Below are 14,594 nucleotides of genomic sequence, written 5' to 3'. Positions count from 1 at the left end.
GTGTAGTTGATTGTTCATTATAAACTGTTTGTTTCTATTTTCCTCACAAAAAAAGTCCATTGGTGTGAGGTCTGGTGAACGTGGTGGCCATCTTACAACTCCAGTACGACCATCGATTTGGAAATTTTACATTCAAAATTTGTTTGACAAGGCGTGTCGAACTCATACAAGTATTTGTAGCTCATTTTGCAAGAATGTGGCGTACTTTTCTCCATTTAAAAAACCGTTTATGAAATAAGGACCAATTATTTGATTATTTAAAATGCCACACCAGATGTTTACACTCGACGGTCTTTGTTTATTCACTGATCTTAGCCAGTGTGGATTGTCAATTGACCAATAATGCATCAGTAAATGCTTCTCTTTTAAAAAATGATATTTGAAATGATAATGATTCGTCATTTTCGTATTGCTGCAAACTCGACCGAGAAAATTCATACGATTTACAAAATCTGTTCCATGAAGGTCCTGATGTAAGGATAAATAATAGGGATGAAATTTTTCTTCTTGAAGTATTCGTATTATGCCTGTTTTGAAAATGCCACTTCATGCTGAAGTTGTCTTAAACTCACATGTGGATTTTCGTTAACTTTATCTACAATAGTTATTTTGCTTCTTTCGTTCCTAACAGTTCTGGTTCTTACACGTTTTTTCACAACACTATCAGTTTCACGGAAATTACTGGTCACCTTGGCATAAGTACAACGTGATGGACAATTACGATCTGGAAAATCTTTGTACATTGGAATTGCTTTCCTTAAACAATGATCAACTTTACCGTAAATGAATACCATATCAACTTTCTCTTGCATTGAGTAATTCATTTCAAACAGTACATCGATACACTGATAGATAAATTGAAACTAATCGGGACTTCAAACCGTTAGGTATAATCAGTATTGCGACATTAAACATATTTATTTACATTCACTCTCTTGATTGTAGAGTCTTGGTCAAAGCCTACGATCTCGATAGACATCAGTTCTAGGTAAAACTTTAATTTTCGAAGATCAAGGTCATTTCAAGGTCATGTTATTATACATATCTGAATGTATTTTTCGATCAATTACACGATGCAATAAAAAAAATGTAGTTATGTATCAAAAAACACCGATAACCTTGATAACTCCGAAAAAAATGACCTTCGGAAAAAAATATTTTTACCAGATATTTGGTCCATCTACACCATATACATTACATAACAAATATTTTTTTGCATCACAATGACCTGAAGAGATATTTAGATGGCCTTACTTAAAAGGACCACCCTGCTTTGCTTTGTTTTTCTTTGAGTGGAGAGGCCTCTATGAAGTCTGTACTGGTAGGGAATCTCAGAATTTCTATGAGCTTCTGTTATCATACCGTAGAGATTAAGGACAGTAACTGGGTACCTGGATGTATTCGATTTTAACCTTTTGCACTCTTAAGTCCAGGATAGATGGCTCCAAGTGCAAAGGGTTAACCACACTATGTGGCATAGAGTAAGGTAAGGTAAAGTCAAAGTGAAAGTAAAAGTTCTCGGCTTATCCCATTTTCCCCTACATTAGTCCCGTTCAGCAAGCCTTGCAGCGGGCAAGGGCGCCCGCGGGCATAGCTGAGCGCAATATGACGTCAGCGGTAAAAATATTGTAGTATCGCAGTTATTCATGCTAACCTTGCCAGGCGTAGATTTATAGTTTAGGGTAGTTTTAGTGCAGTTTTAGTGCTTTACCTGAGCACGTATTTTTAGGGATCGAGCGTGGGGCCTGAAAGGGCCATAAAAGTGAAAGCGTTTGGGACATTTGGCGAAAGTCGGGGGTGTTCGGGAAAGGTCGGTAGGGGCGGAAGGACTCATCGGAAAATGCGATGATGCTCAGAGTTATAGAGTTGACGTCGAAGCGAGCGGAGCGTGTCGTGGCGAGCAGAAGTTGTAACTGTTTTACTTTATTATTTTAACGCGTGTACTATTAGTTCAAATAAATTACTTTAGTTCCCAACCGATTCAAAATTTAATCCTACAATATTGTCAGAGACTGAACCATCGAAAGGAGGCATGGTTCGTCGCCCGCCCAATCGCTTATGCCCGGGGAACCAAATTTTCGTCCTGCACGGCGAATAACTGAACGGGATTACCGTACATGTACATGAATCAATTTGTTATTAACCAGTCAGTTGTTTTTGACGACGATATCGGTCATCGCTTGATTCTCGCGACACACATAGGTGCGCGCTCTGAAGAGGTCGCCACAGCTGACTGGTTAAAAGTAATCGGATTGTAACCACTTGGACATGTGTCTCTAGAATGTAATCCTATTAACATAAAGCTACAAAAGAGATTACATTTAACCGTGGATGTTTCTAGTTTCTAAATAAACTGTGTACATAAAATAGTGAAGTGACAACTAATGAAACCTATAATTAATTGCATTCATACAGGATAAACGGTAAACTCAAAATTTCTAAAATTAAAACTGTCGCGAATTACTCTCGAGAGTCAAATTTGTAGAGCTACAAGTATGCAATTTAAATGCACACATACCTGAGAGGACTTTCCGGACGGGCGAGGCAAGCAATGCGATAACGCGTTGGTCGCCGCGCCCCACAGTGCGGACAAGTGGGGCATATCTTACGTTTATATTACGATGCACGAAAAATTCCTTTGGCAAAACTGCATATTAGGAGGAAATTGATATTATTAATCATTTAACAATTATTTTTATGCATAAATATTGTTAATTTTTTTTTAATTTATTAATTTTACTGTTACATTTCATTTTTTGTGAATACTTACCATTACATATACATTAGTAACCAAATTTAGATTTTTGTAAAAAAATTTTGCCATGGCCGCACTCTCTAGAGTGCCAAAAATCGAAAAATATTACATTAACTGTAAATGAGTGTTGCAACAATAATTCTGTGTATTGGAAAGTGCTTACCAAGTTATATGCATTCTTTTTACATTTAATAAAGTAGATTTATTTTTTGTATCATGGAAAGGTTGTTAATTTCTTTCTAAATTTATTAGTTGTATTGTTAAATTTCATTTTCTGTGAAGAATTACCTATACAGGGTGGCCCACATAACTCTGAACAGCTCAATATCTCGAAAACTATGCTATCGATTTTAAAGTTCTTAGTCTTCAATTGCATGGAACTGAAGGACCATTCTGACTACATAAACGTGAAGTGGCCTCCCTTCCCTTTTAACGGGGGAGGGGAGGTACCTTTATAATTTTAAATGGAAACCCCCTATAAAATGTTACATATTTAGATTCTACCGGAAAAAACAAGTCAATTTTGTCTGAAACATTTTTTTGTCAGATACTTCCATGATGAGATATAACAGTTTGAAGTTTCGAGTTGTAGGTACTTGAAGCGCTCGGAAATAGCGTTATGGAATTATACGCGCTCGAGTCCTTTAATTCGATGTGGCGGCCTGTGCAACGAGCACACCGACGAACCACCAGATACATAGTATGCGCGGCGGCGACCATCCTCGGGAAACGAAACACGCGAAGATCGGTTCCGAGGTCGATCGTCGTTTGTAAAATAATCGAATGGCGAGACAAAAGTTCGGACAAACGAATGCAAACGACGAACATTCGCTCGCGTACGCTGGAACAGGACGGTCGACGATCCGTACAAATAACGAACCATACATATCAACGAGCCTCATTTAGTCTCATTTATTTCACCCGAGATCCACATAGACAAGTAAGTATTTTTATTGCTATTATTTGTTACCATTAGTGTTTTCTCTTACGCTTTTTCGCTATATATTTTTTTTTATATAATCCTGTGAACTACAATACAGTGAAATCTCGTTGTATGTACCGCCGTTATTTTTACCTACACGAATACGAAATCGGACAATGTTGTGGCCGCAACGGCTCTCGAGCTTCTTCGTTGGAAACGTAAAGTTGGCACTGTTATACAACGAGATTTCACTGTATTCAGTCATGCTACACAAATTTTGACTGTATTTTCCAATTCTAGGCAACTACAGAATGGAGATGAAAACGTGGACAGTGGTACAATTTATAGAGGATGGCAGCGTAGAGGCTGTTCCGTCCAGGTGGTTAGAGGGCGAGAATTGTTATTGGCCACCGTACCAAAGGGCACGTTTAATCACAGCCCTTAAAAAAATGGAGGCAAGTATCAAGATTTAGGTTTAAGTGAGGGGAAGGGTATGAATTTGTAACCCTGAGGGGATCAAATAAACTAATTGATTGATATTAAGTTTATGTTGTATTAGTCGTTTAATTTGTTTAATGTTAATTTTAAGTTTATCTTTAAATAGTATTATTTGTTTAAGTGTGTTTAATTTTAAGTTTAACTTTATGTAGTATTATTTGTTTGAGCTTGATAATAAAATGAATATACTTTGAACTCGTTTTTCTTTAAAAATTTTTCTCTCCCAATCCCTAATTAATCCCTATTTAATCCCTCTTTAATTGCATTTTACTAAAATTTATGAACGTCTTAAAGACCTCTGTTTCGAGACGTCTTAAAGACGTCTGACAGACGTTTTAAAGACGTCTAACAGACGTTTTAAAGGCGTCTAACAGACGTCTTAAAGACGTCTAACAGACGTCTTAAAGACGTCTAACAGACGTTTTAAAGACGTCTTTAAGACGTACAGTTTTATAACAAAGACGTTCCAGAGACGTTCACAAGACGTTCGGAAGACGTTCGTAGGACATTCAAGACGTCTTTAAGACGTCTGAATGTCCATCGACAGACGTCTTTAAGACGTCTCTGTGCTATCTGGGTTAAGACCTTTACCCCTGAGAAAGTGGAATCTTTTTGATTTTGAAGTGGAAAAATTTTTTGATTTTTAATAAAAGAAATATACGCAATTTCCTGCAAAATTATATGCAATTTAAAAAAAAGTAAGTTCCACAAATTAAGAAAACAACATTTTTCGTTAATGTTTATTGATGAAAGATAATGAAAACAGACTTCAGTTTTCGAATTTCAGAACAAATTTTTTTACTTTTTTCCAACATTTTTCTCAACTTATTCGAAAACCGTTTGTTTTATAAAAAAAATGTAATACGACATAAAAGACGCAGCCAGTCCAGGTTTTGCCGAACATACTTTTCGATACAGTCAATAATTTAGAAGATATTCGAGAAAAACGAGTTTATAAGCATTTAAATAATTATTTTAATGTGTAAGGGCCAAGGGACACGTGTACCCATTATCTGATCGTGCTTAAACTTTGCATATATTTTTTTTTAATTAATTGGAGCAGTCCTAGATGTGCTGTAAAAAAAATTTTGGAAAAAATTGTCTTGAAAAGTAAATAAAAGCTTCATGTGTAATAACGTAAAGAATGAGAGTACATAATTGCTCACCACATTATTTAATCATTTTCGATGAGAAAGCATCGTTCAATAATAAACAATGACAGTACCGAACGATTTATCAATTTCGCTGTCGTCTTGAGGGTATTAAGTAGATAGCGTGATTGCATCGAGTATACCGCAGCCCCCCCCCCCCCCAACGGTTACTCAGACTAATTGGGAGAGAACCTCGTCCGCATAAGCGGATTACTACTACTACTACGACATTTGTTATCACCTTTAGAACATAGTCTTTGTGCCCGTGAAAAAATCATAACAAAAGGAATACTTATTTACAAGAGTGTTTGTGGTAGATATTCTACGCTGGAAAATTATTGGGTGATTGTAAAAGTTCGTGTCCGATTTTCGGAGATTTAAAGATCTTCTTTGAAGAAAAAACACGTAATTAAAATTCTACTAAAATTAATTTAAACTTGAAAATTCCTCTAATATTAAGTTTAAAATTACATTTTAGGAGTCTACCAACTTGCGAAACATTGTGAGGTAATTGTAGAAATGCAGTGGCTCACGAAAGTATTCGAACGCTTATGTTTACAAATTTTAATGAATAAAATAAGATGTACTAAACTAATCTGTATAGAACAATTTGGTATCTGTAGTAAGGGGGAAATCTCAAGATTATGTCAGTAAAATTTGAAAAGGATTCAACAACGTAGGCAGAAGTTATGATACATTTATTAGAAACACGCGTAATAAGTGACTCACAAAAGTATTCGAACGCTGTAACGCTGTTGATATGTTTTCATCTTTCTTAGAAAGGAATGTACACATTACTACTAAATGAAAACATTGGTACGTTCGGTTGATGTTAAGGCATCGTTTCCGTAACAGCAACGTAGAACTGTGCACAGTAATAGTTAAAATGAAGACTAACAAGTCAGAAACACAAAAGTGTGAAAGAGAAATGATACTTCGATTGCATAAGGATGGAAAATCACATAACGAGATTGCAGGAATTGTAAACAGAAGTAAGTCTACAATACATTATATTATTAAAAAATCAAAAAATGAAGGAACAATTGCGAACAACGCTCGATCAGGTCGACGAAAGAAATTAACTGAAAGAGAACAGAAAATTATCATTCGCGAAATAAAAAAGATCCTACTATATCCGCTCCTAAACTCACAAGTATGGTAGCTGATATGTTTCATAAAGAAGTTCATCCGGAATTATGTCGACGAATCTTACGAAATAATGATTTTCATGGCAGTGTACCACGAAAGAAGCCATATTAATGCGGTAAATCGAAAAAAAGACTCGCTTTTGCAAAAGCATATCTCAATAAAGATCATTTTTTCTGGGATAAAGTCATCTTTTCGGATGAGTCTAAATTTAACATCGTTACCTCAGATGGTCAAAATTATGTTTGGAGAAAACCAAATACGGAATTGGAAATTAAAAATTTATACCAAACAGTGAAACACGGAGGTGGATCGGTTATGGTGTGAGAGTGCATGGCAGCAAGTGGCACCGGAAATTTGGTATTCATTGATGGAACACTCCATAAATATAAGTATTTAAAAATTTTAAGGAACAACCTTAAAGAAAGTGCCCGTAAATTAGGATTGTTGGAAGACTTCCACTTCCAACAGGATAATAATCCCCAGCATACTGCAGGAATTGTGAAAGAATGGATCATATATAACACACCACATATGTTAACTACTCCACCGCAAAGTCTAGACATAAATCCAATTGAAAATTTATGAGCTGAAATCGGAAAAAGATTAAATAAATATCAAATAACTTCGAAGGAGGTATTGAAACAAAAAATCATAGAAGTATGGAATTCCATTGAGTGTACTTTAAAAAAATCATTGGTTTATAGTATGGAACGTCGATTGAGACACGTCGTTATATATACTGCTAAAGGTGGTCCAACAAAATAGTAACATTAAATAATGTAATAATATATGTAGCGTTCGAATACTTTTGTGAGTCACTTATTATGCGCGTTTCTAATAAATATATCATAACTTCTGCCTACGTTGTTGAATCCTTTTCAAATTTTACTGACATAATCTTGAGACTTCCCCCTTACTATAGATACCAAATTGTTCTATACAGATTAGTTTAGTACATCTTATTTTATTCATTAAAATTTGTAAACGTAAGCGTTCGAATACTTTCGTGAGCCACTGTATATAATATAAATGATTAATAAAACAATTGTTTTAAAATGTAACCGCTTGTGTTTACCTCTTAAATCGGTCTTGTACTTTTGCAATCATTATCTTTTATCATTATCTTTGAATTGGAAACAAATGGGTTTTAAGACTGTTTAAGGGCCTGTACATACGACTGTGTTGTTTTTTTTTTCTAGAAAATGTATCGATTTATTGGAAGCTATTGTTTTGTCAATGTAAGTGTTCGTTATCGTGTAGTAATGTATTTGTAACGATAGTACACACTACGGGTAGTATTTTCAACGACAGTAGCTTACAAATTGTTAGTTACAATACTTACAGTAACTTGTAAAATTTCAATTCAGAGGATTTGCTCAAACATACATACATATACATATATACATAGGTTGAACTCTTGTGCATCGCGTATTTGATTTCTCTAATTGTTAGTCATAAATTGTACATAATTCGGTCTGCTTTTAAATACTCTTTAAGATTTAAACAATATATATTCTTCATACGAATTTCCATCACTAGATATTCCATTTTTTCACATATTATCCATAATTTACTAATAAAGAAGCCGCCAAATTATGCAACTATCGACGAAATTCAAATATATTTTATACTAGACCTCTATCGAACTCTAAAGAACTCTATCGTAAATGTGAAAGGATGAAATTTTCGGATTTGATTAATTGTACATAATATCTGTGTGAGCAGGAATTCGTTCTCGCTAGTGTTGCATAACTGAAGCATATTTCTTTGAAAGTATCAGAGCACAGAAATATTTGTTAGCTGCGATAAGGACTGGAAAACGAGGCGCGAGACGCGAGACACGAGGTGCGACAAGGCGCGAGACGTGTCGGGATCGGAGGGAGAGGTTTCAGTTGCATTACGTACAATGTACATACATCGTGTTCAAGAAATTCGTGTCCTTTCGTCGCACGTATACCATGCTCTCAGTTAACGAGGGACCACCGAGGATAAATACCGTTGCTACTGGATCGATAACTATTAAGGTGTTATTCAAAACAGACTCAACTATAACAGTACCTAAAGCAAAACAAAAATTAGTGTTACACGAGAGTACGTATCAAAGGAGTTTTATGTACATTTTCATGTGATCTACATCAGATTTGACGTAATACGACATCCACATGTTTACAGCGTGTGAGCGAGTGCTGCGTGTGCTGCGTGCGCGTGCGCGTGTGCGTGTGCGTGTGCGTGTGCGTGTGCGTGAGCGTGTGCGTATACGAGTATTGTGAAAGTACTTAAATTCATCGTGACTAGATAAAACACGAGCTTGTCGTTAATAATATTCTTATAAAATCAATACTGATACTGATTTTTTTCGAACGTGGCTCTACCCACAAACTTTTCATACTATTATGACAGGGACCACCGAGACATTGGTGAGTAGTAGGAAATTTGTTACGTTCTGCTTGTTTCCACGAACTTTCGGCCGAGGAAGACTCGCCAATTTTAGAATTTAGTTAGGTTATGTTACCGAACCACGCGGCCGTCCGCGAAGGAAAAGCAGCGATCAAAAACCTCTAACTTCAGAGGTGTTTAATGTGTATGCGCTACATTCCATACAACATACGAGATGCAAACCTGTTGTGTGTATGATATGTGTATGTGCGTGTCGTGTGCTGTATAAATAACTAGAGAAAGACATCAAAACTGTGCTATCTAACAAGCAAGCATAAAGAATCGAATATCATAATATTTTTTCAAACATTTCTACAGTTATATATACATGTTATAATAGGTATGTGTTTATATTACCGTCCAACACCGTCCGCAACATTAATCGCACATAATGAAAAGCAAAAGAACATCGTTTATTGGAAGCACATTATTACGTCATTGCATGATACATTGTGGGTATATGTACATAATTATAAATCATAAAAAATATTATTTAATGTAGCCGGTCCATGTTTATAATGTATAACTTAAAAATAGTTCGGGGAAAATAACTTTGTGTTGTGTTCAGGTCAGATAGACAATTTAAAATATTATATTTTATATAGATGGCATACATAGGTATATTTGAAATACATAGTACAGTTAAAGTTCAATCAATCATATTTAATGAAGTTCTAAATAAAGTAAGAGTGCTTCAACAAATTTTTTATGTTTCCCGTTAAGAATTCATGACATCTATTTTGAAAATTCTTAACATTTTAATTGCTTGAAGAAAATACCATGAACAGAATGAAATTTCCATATTTATCGCGAAGGTCAAACATGATATGTATTTATAAATCTTTTCCGCTTCACGATAAAAATATCTCCTGGGTTATATTCCGTCAGAAATTATAAATATAAACAATTTTTTGTAGAGTCAATTTAGAATCATTTATAAATACCCTAAGAATTTATCTGTAAAATTATATTTATACTGGGTGATCGACAACTGGTGGTACAACCGGAAAAGAGGTGGTTCTATATATAAAAAAAAGTAAAACAATGCATATTAAAATTTGTCCATATGAGGCTTTGTTTTCGAGAAAAGTGATTTTTAATATTCGTCGAGCGTACGTGCACATGAGTATGTATTTATGTCTCGACCTAACCCATAACGTATCCAATTGAAGCTTATTACATATGTATCTCCTTTCAGATTTGTGTTTATTGTAGGTCTGGTTTTTTTTTAAATAAAAACTTTTTCCTTAACGGTTTCTAACGTAATCTGCTATTATGCAATAAACACAAATGTGAAACAAGATACAATATTCTCTGCCTAAATGTACAAAAGACCACTACTATAAGTGTTAAAATTTTATCCCTAGCTTTATTCCAAGCCAGTAAGGAGTAGAAGAGTATCAGTGATACACTAATGCAAGCGAAGCGAAAGATTGCAGCTTTTCTTTTTGATTCTCTTTTTATGAAACATTTAAATCGTATTCGTTTCTTTTTTCCGACCTAAAATGACATCCAACACGAAATAATTACGATTATAATTATTTGTGAAATAAACGATTATGGGTTTGGACATGAAGGAGGACGACGAATGGAAAACAAAGAGAGGCAGAGAGTTGATGTGTTCGAAAAAATTGAAGATTGGCACGAGCTCAGACCTACAAATAAAAAATGAAACTTTGTCGTTTTTGGTTTGTCCTAAATCAAATTTTTACCTTTGTGTTTGTCTCGTTTTTTCTTACTAAAATGACACCAAATACGATATAATGACGATCATAATTACTTGTGTAACAAGCTATTAAAATTTCCTTCCCATTTACGGAATTCGTATCTCTATCGCCAATGTAAAGTCCAACATTTTAATAGCTTGTTGCACAAGTAATTATGATCGTCATTATATCGTATTTGGTGTCATTTTAGTAAGAAAAAACGAGACGAATACGATGGTAAAAGGTTCATTGACGAACAAACGAAAAATAAGGGATTTTAATTTTTGAATTTAAAAGGCTAACTCGCACAAGTCCTTTAACGTTTGCCAAACGCCTCGAAGGATTTCTTTCTTTTTCAGTCGTTGTCTTTCCCTACGTTCGGAATACTAAAGAGGACGTAGCTCCTCTTCTATAAAAGTGACTCTGCAGACCCGGTGTTTTCACATTTATAGAGAGAATACTGTATATCAGGGCTGGACTCGTTGGTTTCAATTGAGATAAAACCGTTTCCATCGTAGCACTCCCCACTGCCCCCTTCCAGCAACCACTGTTACCATGAAGAAAGGATGCGCTTCACCGCGAGTAGCTACGAGTATACTCCGTCCAGAGTTGAGCAGTATCTAAATAAAAAATTATTTAAATAACTTTCAGATAAATATACTCTGTATCTTTGGCTTTTATTCGAAGTCGGATGAAGCGCGAGAAGTTATCTGTATCTTTATTCGTCGAGCTTCTGGTTTGGAGAGTTTTATTCGACCTGCCTCTCGGATGATTTTCTGGTTATCTTCGGGATTTATTCGAAAGTCGGATACAGCGCCACGATTTATCTTACGGATTTATTAGTAGATACTCCGTGACGCCGAGTATCCGTCTGATTTTAGTCGACGAATAGATACAAAATCATGAGGCTTATTTGAACCCACATGTCGCGCGAGATTTATCGGTTATTTTTATTCGTTATTCGAAGCTCGATTTGGCCAGACGATTTATTTGACGCTTTTATTCGTGACGAGTATTTGGCATAGATAAAAATCACATGTATCTTTTATTCGTAATTTTATTCGAGACTCGAATAACCGACCTTTTTATCCGTCGTTGCCAAGTCGTAATACCTACATACGTATCACGGTATAGTGACTACCATTAATAATCGAACACTTTTTATTGTTTAAACGATTGTTTACACAAATGAATTTTTATTATTTAAACAGATGTTTAACCACTTCACAACCACGGACGAGTTATCTCGCGACGAAATACCGTACGTACGATAACCACAGACGAGTTATCTCGCGACGCAATGTCGCTTGCACTATGCCACAGACGAGTTATCTCGCGACCAACCTATAAACGGAACTTGTTCGCGAGATAACTCGTCTGTGGCATAGTGCAAGCGACATTGCGTCGCGAGATAACTCGTCTGTGGCACAGCGCAAGCGACTTTGCGTCGCTAGATAAATCGTCTGTGGTTATCGTATGCACGGTATTTCGTCGCGAGATAACTCGTCCGTGGTCGCGAAGTGGTTAAGCACCTAAATGTCTATTATTTAAACGATTGTTTAAGCAAATAGATTTTTATTATTTAAACAGATGTTTACATAGGTAAATGTTTATTATTTAAACGACTGTTTAAACAAATGATTTATTATTTATTATTTAAACAGATCTTTAAACCGATACATTTTTATTACTTAACCGATTGTTTAAACAAATAAATTTTTATTATTTAAACAAATGTTTAAACCAGTACATCTTTATTACTTAAAGGATTGTTTAAATAAACACATTTTTATTACTTAAACAATTTACGTCACGTTTTGCAGTGAGTAAAAGTCTTTATAATAAAAGGAAATGTCATTGGGTTTCACCATCGGTACTCTGCTGGATATTAAGTTATTAAGACAATTTTATAAAGAACTCTTTAGATTACGTATTATGTACAGAAACACGTACATAGGCATTGCATATAATGCATTTTTCTGTCTACGGTTCTAAACTACCGACGCCATAGAACGGTAGCGGACCCTATCGAAATGGAACGGTCAGCTATTGAAATAAAATTCCTTGATGAACTTCGAAGTAAACGTTTCAATACTGGCATCGTAAAATAATAATAACCGTATAATAATACCGTATAATAATATCATCGGGTTGTACTGCCTTTTTTTGTTGCGCCTTCGGCCGCGCGGCCGTGTTGCATGCTGTCCTTTTCTATCTACGTTCGCCGCCGTCGAAGCGGCCACAAATATATACATATACAGGGTGGCCCACATAACTCTGAACAGCTCAATATCTCGAAAAAACTGTGCAATCGATTTTAAAGTTCTTAGTCTTAAATTGCATGGAACTGAAGGGCCTTTCTGACTACATAAACGTGAAGTGGCCTCCCTTCCCCTTTAACGGGGGAGGGGAGGTACCTTTGTAATTTTAAATGGAACCCCCTATAAAATGTTACATATTTAGATTCTACCGGAAAAAACAAGTCAATTATGTCTGAAACATTTTTTTGTCAGATACTTCCATGATGAGATATAACAGTTTGAAGTTTCGAGTTGTAGGTACATGAAGCGCTCGGAAATAGCGTTATGGAATTATACGCGCTTGAGTCCTTTGCTTATTCATGAAGAAACACAAACAATAATATTTACAATTCTTGAGTTTGACTCACTTATCTATGAAAACGTTTTCAGTTTAGAGCTGTTATTCAAGCAGTAATATTGTGATTATGGCTACTTTTGACACAGAAGTGAATATGTTATTAACGTTAGGTGAATGCCAAAAAAATTGTCGGCGTGCAGCAGTGATGTTTTTTGAACGTTATGGGATCAAAAAATGTCATGCAACATTTCATAATTTAGAAAAGCGGCTTAGTAAAGCTGTCACTAATGAAAATAATAGTGCCAGTATTCTTGCTGCAATTACATTAAATCCTCATATTAGTCAACGTACACTTGCACAAACATCACATATTAGTCGTTCATCAATTCAACGAATTTTGAAACGGCAAAAGTATCATCCATATCACATGGTTTTATCACAAGAGCTTTCGATAGCAGATTACGATCACCGCGTAAGATTTTGTGAGTGGCTGCAGGGTGTTGTGGAAAACGACTTTTTGTGCAAAATACTTTTTTCCGATGAGGCCACTTTTATGAATTCAGGGCATGTAAATAGACATAATCTGCATTATTTGGGCCGTGGAAAACCCAAATTGGATGCGATGTGTTCCCTTTCAACATCGATGGTCTTTAAATGTTTGGTGTGGCCTAATAGGAGATTTTGTGATTGGACCTTATTTTTTTCAAGAAACTGTAACATCTGCAAGTTATTGTGATTTCTTCAAAAATCATTTGCCTGCGCTTTTGGAAGATGTGCCACTGTACGTTAGAAGAGAAATGTGCTTCCAACAAGACGGCGCTCCTTTACATTTTGCAATCATCACCAGGCAATTTTTGAACGAAAAAGGGAACAAATGGATAGGTCGTGGGGGACCTCGTCAATGGCCTCCTCGATCCCCCGATCTAACACCATTAGATTTTTTCTTATGGGGATATGTAAAGGACAAAGTTATGTTTGAACCACCGACGACAAAAGAGGATATGAAACAAAGAATACGTGACGCTTGCGCTTCAGTGACTCCCGAAATGTTAAAAAATGTTAGAACAACTTTGATGTTTCGAGTAAATAAATGTTTACAAGCCCGTGGTGGACATTTTGAACATTTTATTTCTTCACGAATAAGCAAAGGACTCAAGCGCGTATAATTCCATAACGCTATTTCCGAGCGCTTCAAGTACCTACAACTCGAAACTTCAAACTGTTATATCTCATCATGGAAGTATCTGACAAAAAAATGTTTCAGACATAATTGACTTGTTTTTTCCGGTAGAATCTAAATATGTAACATTTTATAGGGGGTTCCATTTAAAATTACAAAGGTACCTCCCCTCCCCCGTTAAAGGGGAAGGGAGGCCACT

The 14,594-nt window shown here is 35.6% G+C and overlaps 1 protein-coding gene across 2 annotated transcripts in view; it reads left to right on the top strand.

The window, feature by feature from the left end:
- Positions 1-8,382: 8,382 nt before the first annotated feature.
- Positions 8,383-14,594, top strand: part of LOC143355924 (facilitated trehalose transporter Tret1) — a 117,178-nt gene continuing 110,966 nt past the window's right edge. Inside the window, exon 1 of one of the 2 annotated variants that reach the window (XM_076791152.1) lies at positions 8,383-8,566. Coding sequence is in view for 1 of the 2 variants with exons in the window: in XM_076791151.1 (XP_076647266.1) it covers positions 8,869-8,892 (24 nt within the window). In the remaining variant the exon portion in view is untranslated. Of the gene's footprint in view, positions 8,567-8,739; positions 8,893-14,594 lie in introns of those variants that run through there. The other variant, XM_076791151.1, reaches the window with a different exon arrangement.

This window comes from Halictus rubicundus, chromosome 7, assembly GCF_050948215.1.
Source record: "Halictus rubicundus isolate RS-2024b chromosome 7, iyHalRubi1_principal, whole genome shotgun sequence".
Lineage (NCBI taxonomy): Eukaryota > Metazoa > Arthropoda > Insecta > Hymenoptera > Halictidae > Halictus > Halictus rubicundus.
Note: the sequence above shows the minus strand (reverse complement) of the source record. Positions and strands in the feature narration are given on the sequence as shown.